We start from the raw sequence: 12338 nt of genomic DNA, 5'->3' as shown, positions 1-12338 counted from the left end.
CAAATTGAAACTTGTCTTCCCTCCCCTTCCTTGTCTGCTGTCTCCCCAAGTGTTAGAGAAGAAGTCAACATCAGTTTCATCTCTTTGCAAACCAGCTGACGTGTTTAGCCAAATGTTAGCTTAGGACAAAGAATGGAAGCAGGAAGGAACAGTTTAATTTAGCCTAGCCTTCATCAAAGATGTTTCCAACAGCTCCAAGACTCTCTTATTTAAACATCAAGTGTGTTTAATATGAGGAAATAAAACATGACACATTGTGGTTTAAGAGTTAGCCTTTGGAGCATTGCTAACATTGGAGCTATATGAAGATAAACAACAGCTGTGCACAGTGACTCCTTGGATGCTATCATAGCTCTAAACAAAACCTAGCCTGCTAGCTAACAAGATGCAACATGTAAACATGAGAAACGTTGGAAATCTTGGAAGGTGTGCTCTTTTGATGGAGGCCAGCAGTTCCCCCTGCCCTGCTTTAAAACTAAACATGTCCTTGGCCTTTCTACGGGATGAAAAAATTATAATCTTTTATCTAGTCTGGCAGGACTAGAACATTTCCCAAAAGTTTAAATTTAATGGAGGGGTATTATGTTTCTTTTCCTGCTAACATGCTAATGCTTAATATCAACGATAAGTGTTTTGTGTCATTTCTCATTAGTAGCTTCTCTGTTAATGAGCTAATGTTCTAATTGATTGCTATACTGGAGGAGAGTGTATTTAGAACTGATTAGTCATTATCAGATACAGGAGCACATTTTGTACAGTTGGTGATTCTGTAGAAATGGTTTGACTGATGTGAATGGACTTTTCATGGTCTTTGCTTCACAATGCACCGAAATTACCAGAAATGTTTGTCAGTGCTCCAATCCCCACAAAGTGAAGAAACCCACCCTACAAGTTTTATAACCATCTGAAGCAAATTGTCATCAAATTGAAAACATGCTGTTTTGCTCATGTCTTATAAAGCTGAAATTTAAAAAATATCTTCTTATAATGCCAGTGTTTTAGAGGGAAAATGGGAGCTTGCATACAGAGGCATAGGAAGCATGTACAACAGATGTTACACTACAAATTTAGTGCAACCATTTAGTCACTTTGTCCTGAAGCGAGGCATTCACTGTTTTCTTTCTCTCCGTATTTGTCTGTGTCTCTGCAGATCAGAGTGGACGGTCCTCTGGAGGGAGGAGTGCTGTACGAGACAGTGACCGTGATGAAGGATAGCAGCCCCATCCTCCGGGACATGGCCTTCTCCCTGGACAGGAACTCTCTCTATGTCATGTCTGACAATCAGGTGAGGAAACGCCCTCATTTTGCTGCTGCTGTCAGGAGAAACGCCAAGTGGCAGCGTGATATAGTGAGTAGCGAGGCCGTCCTTCAGCTGGAAGCCCGCAGGTTCAAGCCCCAGTGACAGTGAGCATTCGCCATGCTGACACGTCCTTGAGTGAGATACTGTATGTGCAGCATGAAATTTGTAGTCAAAAGTTTTACCTGACATGGAAGTCTATATTTCAAACATTTTTGCCATTGGGTCAATGAAAATTGTCCAAACAAACATAAAATATAGTATTTTCATGTGTATTTACGTACAAAACTGACAAGTATTCCTGTTTGTTGAGGATTTAATTGGATCCAGTTTATCAGGATATTGAAAAAAGGAATATTTTTTTCTGCACAGATACCAGCATTGCAGTTATTACTGTGTACACTTGGGGAATAAGCAGTAAAACAGTTTCAAACCAAAAAACATTCATTTATGTTGAATGATAAATTAATGTCATTTATTTGGAATCCTAACAGATGATTATGACTTATCCCCAAAATCCAGTGTGGCAATTCCCAAACATTCACAAGCTGTATGTCTACAGTAGGGTTTGTTAAATATGCAGGCTCTGTGTAAGGGGATGGACCACTGTTCTAATTACTTATCCATGCGAATCGACTTACAGTGCATGCATCTTTTGTATGGGACACACACACACACACATCCCATAGAAAACCATTAGCGCCTTTTTTGTGTGTCTGTATCCCCCATCGTCTGCTCCTCACTTGGCCCGGCATCACAGAGGCGAGCAGTTGTTGTTGTTGTTGGACGATATTCTCTGCACTCATTGGAGATAAGAGTGAACAGTGGTAATCACTTTCAACTCCCATCAAGTGATTATTTTGGCGCGGCTGCATGGCACTGTGAAATGGGATTAGGTGTCAGTGCGGCCAGAAAAAAAAAGCCCCTATCACTGCTCTCAGTTGTCTTCTGACTACTGGAATGTATTGAGCCAGAGTCACAGGACAGAGAGGCAAAGGGCACTGGGACAATTGAAGTTGTGTCAGTTATTTCAGAGTGGCTCCAAAAACTCTTTTCTGGGAGCTTAAAAAACAGTTTTGAAACCTATAAAAGCATCAAGTTTAAGAAAACAAGAGATGTCATCTGAAAAGCAAGGGAGAATAGAGACAGTACTGTGTTGGAACCGTCTTTTTAAACAAATCAAGGCAGCTCTTCCTCCTCTGTGATAGACTGGAAGAGACAGGACATCACTTATTGATGAGCTCTGGTCGTTCAAGGAGAGACACATGCTTCCTTCAAGGAGAGCAGCTACTGTTTTCAGTCCGCCTCCAGTGACACATAATAACCGAACAAAAACCAAACCCAGCTTGGCCAGGCGTTTTCTCTCAATATTAGAACAGCTTTGGCTTTGTAGCCCTCAGGAGCTCGGCGCAGAGTAAAGCCTCTTCCTCTTTCTGTCTCCCTCTCCATCTTTGCTCAGCTTTCCCTTCAGACTTTGCCGCAGCTCGAGTAAGGAATCCCCCAGGGACAGGGCTTCACTCACAGATTTCCCACATTTCCAGTAGATCCCAGAGATGAGAGATTTTCTGATTCCTGGGAGCCAAACAATACAGGAATGATGTGGAATGAGGAGAGAGGCACAGACAGATTTGGCTGAGATCAGCCGACCCTTGTGGAATAACAATGAGCCTCTGTGTCTCCTGCCGAGTGAAACACGCAGGGTTAGCATGATGATGAAGATTCAGGAGAGAAAAGAGGGAATCAGTGTGTGTGTCTGCGTGGATATATGTGTTTGAGTGTGTGTATCTGAGTCCGCACCAAAACATCATTTGGGGACCATTATTGATATGAAAAAAAAAGCAGCTAATCTTTTTTCTCACTGTGTGCCTTTAGTTTGATCATTTCTAAGAATAGAAATTCTTGGTATCCAAACACACAATAACCTCACTGAATGTCACTCGTCTGTCTGCTAAAATGATGGCTAAGGCTTTAAACCTTAGAGAAGGGGGAGGGAAACTGCTGCAGGGTTTTTCCAGGGCAATCTCTCAAAGTGCCACTCTGTAAAATGTAAAAACATTGCTTGAAATCCCTCTTTCTTCCCTCTCTCACCTGTATACGACCATACTGTACAGCAGTGTTTTTTAAACCGATGTACCTCCACCACTCTATCAGATCCTGACCTGATTAATTAATTTATTATTTGTATATAAAAGAGAATATTGTTACAATAATTATTTTTCGTTCTTTTTTAAAAGTAAGTTACCACTGGCACACAATAAACAGTACAACCATTTATCTGCTTTTTCATCTATTTCAACTCTGCTTGCTTGCAACCTAGTTTTGTTGAACCCTCACTACCAGCAGATGATGTTCAGGTGATATTTGACCCAGTATTGTGACAGTTAGTATGCTAAAGATGACACCAGCATGTAATCCTATTTGTTTTTGATTAATAATAATAAATCATTTGAAATTAGCTGAGCTACACTAAGATATTTCCATATACCCCACGGCATCTCCACAAGTACCTTGTGGGGAACACGTACCTCTGGTTGGCAATCAGTGCTGTTCAGAATGCGGCTTTGAGAAACTGAAATGTAACACGACACAAGTGTGGCTGTATGAGTTAAGCTACTGCATGATAATACAGTCAGTGATTTAAGAATTAATTCATAAAATGTCACATATCAATATTTTTAATGGCGTGTGCAGTATGTCAAAGCATGAAGTCCACATGATGAGGAATTTAAATTAAACAGCAATCTGCGTTATATGTGATCTAGTCTGTTGAAATGTTCATGCTCAGTCAGCCAAGACATTTCTTCGTATTTGTTTTCTTTGATTCATGAGTTTCAATTTCAAATAAGGATTTTTGTTTTTGAATTTTAGGAAAACTACTCATTTATTCATATATATTCCAATTATTTCCTTTTTTCAATTTTGTTTTCATTTCTGTCCTAAAAGCACAAAACCCTGGATATGACCTGCTAACCATAGATGGTCACGTGATGGCTTTGGATTTTCCAGAGCCAGACTGAGGATATAGAATGACAGTGGAGGTCTAAAAGCCTGTATGCTCATCTGACAGCATTCATAAAGTTTCAGTAAATCCGGATCAAAGCGTTAAAGTAATAGTGAGATGATAAGTTTGAGCATTAGTGTGAGGGCATACCAGATGTTTTGAAAAGATCAAGACTTTGTAATTCCCAAAGCTGGAAAAGTGGACGTGATCATCCAGCATTGCCATGATACAATGCTGAAAAACATTCAAAAGCAGCCAGCATGAAACTTCGCCTCTCAGGACGGTGGAGGGTTTTCTTTGGTTTTCTGTGTTTGCTTTAAATGATCAGTTTCTCCTGAAGAAATTATCCCAGAGAAGACAAAACAAACAAAAAGCTTGATGAGAAATACAACATACTGTGTCTGATCATGAATAATTTATGAGGCATCGACAGTACATTGAACATAAACTGAGGCTGAAGGCTTAATTCAGTCATCCACAATTATAGAAAGATGATAGGGATGCACATAGTATATGCACTGGACTGTGAAATGAACCCCATTTACAATATGAACTATTAACCAAAAATGGTATCCTTTAATTTAGGTTTAACCGAAAAAGTCAAATCAAATCTGATATTGAATGCCAGAGATGAATTGAATCAACCCTCATTTTTAAGGCGATAGTTTGTCTTAGTGTTTTATTAGGTAAATCTACAAAGTACCTAGTGATTACGACACATATATAACTGCAACGTCACCCGCGTTTGGCCAGGACCTCTCTCACGTGTTTCACTTCTCTCTCTCTCCCACGTTTCTTCCTGTACTTAAACAGGCGAAACGCCAAAACACAATCTTAAAACAACATCTTCTACAAAAGGAGTGATAAGATTAACTAATTTGCATCAGTACACCGGTATAAAAGTTCAAGATGAAATTGCACAGATTAAAAAAAGTGTACACTGGATACAATTTGGGATGAAATCGGAATGCATCAGTTCTAACATCTTTGCATTGGTAAAATGTAATAATAGAGGCTCTAATTGCCTTAATTATCAAGAAATGTGACTAGTAATTTGTGACCAACAGTTTTATATTTAGACTGAGTCCTTTTAACTGTTTCTCAAGCTGCTTAAGAAGAACCAACAAAATAAAATCTATCAATACCATACTGATTTACATAGCATCAGATTCTTATGCATCTCGCTGAATTGCACGCGATGAAAATCAAAATCAAATTGTGTCAACTCACACTGCATCGCTATAGAGGGGAATCATATATTATTGAGATGCACATCCCTACTCTACAATGTAATTGATATACTGATTCTAATTCACATGCTGCACTGCAGCGCTTTTTTAGACCATATAAACATTAAACCTAAGGAGACGTGTTTTGATCTTATTTGGATTCAACACAGTGCATCCCTGCTCAGGTCAGTTCCACTAAACAAATCAACGCTGATGTGCGGCGAGAGCTTCACATTTGATTCTTAGTCGGGCAACAGAAAACAGAAGATCCATAGTTCTCCCCTTGTAAAGGTCACGCAGCCTAACGGCCTCAGACCAACTTTGTTAGTTTACTAGACAGGCTCCCGTTCACAACAATTCATGGATTATTCCAACTGCGTCAGATATGAACTTAGAACCCTCGGCCCCTCCTGCACTACAAAATCATTTTGCTAATGGAATGCACCGAATGGGTTCTGAACTGCTAGAAAAAAAAGAGAGAAAGTTATTTCATAGGGAGCAGCAGATAATCCATTTTGCCAACACAGACCTGAGAGAGCACCCACTTATGCTATCAAGAGCACCGGAGACACTCTAATCCATAATCCACTCTTCATTTGTGATTGCTTACATCAGGAAATTGCTTGCATCATACGTCCAGACCTCGAATAATAACAAAGTATAAAATAACCGGGCTCAGGCTGCAGCTCCAACCTGGTTTTGTATGCAGGGGTGGTGCTGGCTGTGCGACAGCAGCGACTCTCACAGCAACTAATGGAGAGCTTATGCTTTGCCAGACATTCACGCATGGAAGTGGCAGCAGTAGTAGAGTGTGTGGTTGTCTGTGTGTGCTCCTGTGTGTGCAAAATAGCAGCATAAACCTATACTGTGTGCTCAGAGATTAATTACTACTGCAGGACTCCACAAAGTGTGATGATTTAGTAGTCCAAGAACATAGTTTATATTCAAATGTCATAAAGAAAAGTTAAATAAGAATATTGCTGCAAAAAATGCTTCTCACATAGTTGTGTTGTCATTTCATGTGCTTTCTGACATCTGAGGGGAAAAAAAGCTAAAATGTGGGCAGAACCACAATGCTGCATGTTGCAAATTTGTGTCAGCAGCAAGAAGTAGAATACAAATGGGTTGTTTTCCTCTGGGATATTCTACAGTATGAGCTGTGATGAATTCCATATATTGCAAATCAGACAACATGAAGAAATGGGCTTGGGTCTCTCCTCATCAAAACAGCTTATAATGTCATCATAATGTCTTTATTGACCTTATTTCCACATGGCAGCCATTTTTTAAACTTTAATCAGAAGAATTACATTTATATAGTGTTAAAAATTTTAAGTCTCCTGCACAATAGTATAATTTAACCATTGGCAAGTCAGACAAAAAGAGTTTTATTTCATCTAGTTCCCCTTGGATTATAGGTGTAATTTTTGGATAAAATGATATAAATCACACAGAGTAGTACCCCCAGGGGGTTTTCTGAATTACATGTATATTTTAAACTGCATTTATTGATTTTTTTAAGCTGGTAGACTGTGTGTGGAATGTAACTACAATTCTGTTTTTCTACACAATAATGTGTGTGGGGTTTATAGAGTCTGATGATGCATACTAGAAATGCTTTGCTCACTCTTTCATGCAAGCATGTTTAGAAACTTTTACAAGAGGCCATGAATATGCTTCTAGTGACTATCAAAGTTCCAGTGGAATCTCTGTGTTTCCACCACAGCTGACTTCCGGCAGCTGTATTCTTGCTACAATTACCGGTGGTCAGTCTGTCACTCTGGTTGGTGTTACCTGTCGCGTTACACACTCCGTAGCCACAAGGCCACAGTTAGTTAAATCACTACTGCACAACTAACTGCCATGTTAAATTCAGGTAGCTGTAAAAACCCTAATACATAAAATGCTAACCTGGATTCAGATCCATTATTCAGTCATTTATTATGCATGTATGAGAATTTATGAAATGCCACATGTTTGCATATTTCTTTAAGACTGTATGGAGTGTCCTGGTGGTTTAGGACACTTACCATAAAGTTGCATTGAGACCTTTGTTGCATGTCATACACCCTCTCTCTCTTCCTGTGTTTCCTATACCCCCACAATTACCTTAAAAATAAAGATTGTATGATATGGATGATATGTCACTTTCCCACCCTGAGTGTGTCTAAACTCAAGAAGGCTGCCACTGGAATCATGTCTATAAGTTTACAGACAAAAGTCAGTGTGATATTCAAAGAGAGAGCAGCACAGTTTTATTCACTTTTTTGAAACCCTGTCTATTTTTAATCATTTACCTGTGTATTCCTCTGGTTTAGGTGGCCCAGGTCCCTGTGGAGGCCTGTGAGCAGTACGGTACATGTGCTGAGTGTCTGAGCTCTGGTGACCCCCACTGTGGCTGGTGTGTCCTTTATAACATGTGAGTCTGTTTTCCTTTATTTTCTCCCATGCTCACATACACGCATCACATTTGAGGGATTAAAACCACAACATTACTGTTTACCAAACAGCTCGTAGAAAGCTATAAATAAGGCTAAGCATGTGGTCATATGATTTGTGCAGTTTAATATAGCAGACTTCATGTGCTTCCTGGAGTTCACCATTATCAACAGCTGCTGGGACAAACAGAAAAGCAGGAAGTGGTTGTAGGACAGTGTGATCCCTCTTAAATAGCACTCTTTAGGACAGCAGAAACTGCATGCCCACCAGATTTGATTGTTTGTCAGGCGGGAGGACGACTGGTGTTAATGGAGGAGGGACGGATTAGCTTGTGAGTCGCAGCGGGTGTATAAACTGCACCTCTACATACCCGGGGAACATTTTGGACCTGACGGGGCAAGCTTATCTCTTCCATCTTAATTATCTGACCCCCAGGTTAGCTTGCATAATACCTCGATATGGAGCAAAGGGGATTCTGGAGATTAAAACCCTGTGTTTTCTGAACCAGCTGCTGCTGTGTTTGAGGCTGACCTCAGCTGGGGATTTACCCCTGCCTCATCATATGACGTCTGCATTTCAGCTAGCAATATCTTGATGATGATCAGCATTATTTAAATTGCAGCTCTCAGTGTTATCAAATGGCCAGCGAAGTGAGAGGAAAAAAATAATGTTTTGTTTTAATCTAAATTACCTCATTAAACAGTTGTTCCTCCTTCTTTCCTGAGTGCTGACTTTGTCTGCAAGTCCCATTACACTGTTTATTTAAATTAATGCCTTACACTTATCAGCAAATAGATAGGCTGCTGTTCCCTCAAGTAACCCAAAGTGAATCATGATCCCTCACATTGCAGAATGAGGCCACTTTATTTTTCTCTCTATTAAATCCAGATTGGGGTATTTTTCTAGCCTTTGAATGACTCTCACAGAGTGTCATGCAGACCTCTTTTAGGATCTCACTTTCCCACCCCTGGCACAGTGCACCAAAGCACCTATCTGACAGTGTGTGTGTGGGGGGCGTAGCTGAACATGTACAAAGCCTGAAGGAAAAGGGAACAAATGGCTCCATCAGACAAAACACAGTGAATAAAAGAGATGAGAGATGAAAGGCATCCTCTTTTTTTCAGAGGCACTTCAGCTGATGAGCGGTCAGAGGGTGACTGTCTATACTCCCGTGGCTCTGGTCTGCCTCAAGGAGCCGAGCCAGCAACAGCTGTCACCGCGTTTCCATTCCGCCTTTATATTGTGTTGTAATTACAGCACAGGCCTCAGTGCTCTTTGAGCTCTCTCAGGAGGTGCCACCCCCTCAACAGCATCTGAGAGTGTATTAAGTACTATCTTCCCTCGCTCTGCGCATTACACATTTAAAAGAAAGAAGAGATGACGGTGTACAGCCAAAATATTCTCTGAGTTTGCTATTACAATTTAACTCTGCAGCTGAGAAGCTCTTGTTCTTTTTAAATCAGTGTTTATGTTTAAATACAGTCTGTTACTATCAGAGCCTGCAGAGACCTAACTCCTATAATGCCTCTTTCAGAGAAATCAGTATCAATACAATCACATTAAAAAGTATTTCAACAACAAATCCCTATTTCTAAAACTGGACAAATGGCTAAAAGTTAAAGAAAAATCCTTTCAATTCCTCGACTTTAAATGTACTTTTACTTTGCATTTCTGTCTCACAAAATTATTCTAAGGTCACACTATGATACCAGAACTTTCACTTCTTACTTTTAATTGCCTGTTGGGATCTAGGAGTTGAAGCTTTTTTTTACTGTTGCACTCGACAGTATAATTTGCACTGCAGAAAAGTAGAAATGTAAAGGGAATTATCTGACCAAGCATTTTGCAGGACCATGTGAAGAAATAGAAAAGCATTAAACAGCTTTACAAATAGTTCTAAATTGATATCTGAGATACATCCATATTTCATAATATGATTCAGGGACATTTATAGATGTCTACAGATGTCACCTCAACTTTAATTCAAACATGACATTCACTATTCCCTTTTTGTTGTTCATGTACAAATGTAACAAGACTGTCTACAGCCGTGCTAGCAGCTTTGAGAGGCTCAGGCACAGCTGTGCTTTGTGCTGCTGATATACTCACAATGATAACTACTAAAATGTTGATGTTTGGGGTTAGCAGGTATCATGTTTACCATAAGTTAATTATCTCAGTTTAGCGTTAGCATGCTAACACTTGCTAATTTGCACAAAGTACAACTGAGGCTGATGTGAATGTCAAAAATATGGGGTTTTTTTTGGACAAACTGAAGTTTAAATTTGATGGCGCTAGATAAAAACCATTTTGAGATTGTATCAGATTTTATGGCATCATCATCTACCATCCATCCATCCATCAGCTGTTTTGACATTTCTGAAAACTACAAATGTTAATCTCATTGTAGCACCAAAAGGAAAGGCCCAGGATCACCAGTCAGTCAGTAGACTTCATCCTCTGGGCATGGTGCCTGTAAAAAATGTCTGCACAGAATTTCATGGCAAGATATCTGTTAAGCGACTAACAAACAAACAATATTGTCGCCGAGAGGCTAAGCAGGGGAAAAACTTTACCTGCCGGACGCGCTGGTTGTTCAATAAAAACATCTCTTGATTGCTGATTTATGCATATTCATTGCTGCTAAAACACAAACAGTGAATGTCCCCACAGTCCATAAAAACCTTTAGTCAGTGAATCTTCGAGATCATGTGGTCAGCAAAAGTACGACCTCCCCTCTCACCCTCTCAAGTTCATTCATTCACCAGGTGAACAGCTGATTTTACTACCTGGCTGATGCACCACCATGGCAACAAACCCTAAAACAATACTAGCACTAGCACTAGCTGGCGCCTACAATATTATTTACATATTTTTATGATGTATAAGAGATAGGAAGGTTACATTTGTTAAATAATACTGTGTTGATTTATGTCAGTCTAATCTTTATTTCAGAGGTTTCGTGGTGGTCTGTGGCTCTAGTAGAACCTTATATCCACAACAAAATGGTCCTACTGAGCCACACTCCACACAGTGACCTAAAATGCTAAAATGGCTGATTCAAAGACTGATGGCATTAACCCAATTGATGATTCCACTACTGAAGGCCAGGCTCCTTCTACCGAGTATATGGATGGATCCCAAGGTAGATGGATCCTCGAGGCAGACGACCACCCACCTAGAGCCAAAGGGTCTGTCCTAGGTTTCTGCCTCTAAAAGGCAGTTTTTCCTTGCCCCCGTCGCCAAGTGCTTGCGCATGGTGGTACTGTTGGGTCTCTGTACTCTACTTCTGTTATGTATTGGCGCTATACAAATAAAATTGCATTAAATTGAATTGAAAGACTCAACGCAGCCCATTATATATGAGCCCAACCCACAGTTGTCTCAAACATCCCCTAGGTCATCTATACCTGCTCACCAAACAGAGCCTTGCCTACCACCTAAACCATTATTGTCTACAGCTAATAAAGAGTACCAAATAATTTTGCCATCATCTTCTGAAGTACTAGCTAAACCCCTCAAAGCCAATTATCCCTGACCTAGGGCCTAGGCCTAAAAGAGATAGGTGCCCCATTCATATGTCGCAGCAGGAAGCACAATCCCATGGCTCACGTAGTTCTCATAGCAAAAGGACTCCTTGCACCAAGTCAGCCTTTAGCCTCCCTACAATCTCTCACCGTAGTAGGCATTCCCAGAGCAGCCACGTTTCTAATTTGAGTGATCTCCAAGCCAGCATCCTTGAGGAAAAGCAATGGAGAGATGAGCTGGAGGAGCTTCAACGACAGAGAGAGGAGGAGAAGTAGCTTGATAAATAATGTAAATTAATTGAAGAAGAGACCAGAGTTGTTCAATATAGACAAGCAGATGCACTGAAGGAGAAAGAAAGAATTGTCAAACAGGTTGACATGACGCGATGCATTCGCATTAATGAAAAGGAGCTTGAGTCAGCACAGCTTTCATGAAAATGTAGCCACCTCTTCCTTTTACGACCTGCCTCCCACCAAAATATTTACTTCTGCTCCCCCAAATTTGATGTATGCTGACTCTAAAATTAATTCGGCTTCATCCCCCCTGCTTCCTCAACCTCGCATTCCCAGAGAACTATCAAGGGCCTCCCAAATCCTTCCCCTGCCCCATACAATACAACAAAGCATAGCCCTGTTCAGCCTCACTCTTTACCCTCTGTAGTTAATGCCAAAGCTGCACTGTTATCCATCCCCCATGCATCTTCACAGGCTATACCCTCATTAATTTCTATGCATCATATACCTGCACCTCCAGTCACTGTCCAAGCCCCTAGTTAAACGGCATCCATTCTTGGTCCCGGACAGCCCACTTTCACTAGTAGTCAAACTAGAAATGTTCCAGCAGT

At 40.4% G+C, this 12338-nt stretch overlaps 1 protein-coding gene across 1 annotated transcript in view; it reads left to right on the top strand.

Moving 5' to 3' along the window:
• Positions 1-12338, top strand: part of LOC118328168 (plexin-A2-like) — a 59558-nt gene that overhangs the window by 15078 nt on the left and 32142 nt on the right. Inside the window, 2 exon segments of the mRNA XM_035661774.1 lie at positions 1151-1285; positions 7846-7946. Coding sequence (XP_035517667.1) covers positions 1151-1285; positions 7846-7946 — 236 coding nt within the window.

The sequence above is a fragment of the Morone saxatilis genome, unplaced genomic scaffold (assembly GCF_004916995.1).
Source record: "Morone saxatilis isolate NCDOM2014 unplaced genomic scaffold, NCSU_SB_2.0 Contig18, whole genome shotgun sequence".
Classification (NCBI taxonomy): domain Eukaryota; kingdom Metazoa; phylum Chordata; class Actinopteri; family Moronidae; genus Morone; species Morone saxatilis.
Note: the sequence above shows the minus strand (reverse complement) of the source record. Positions and strands in the feature narration are given on the sequence as shown.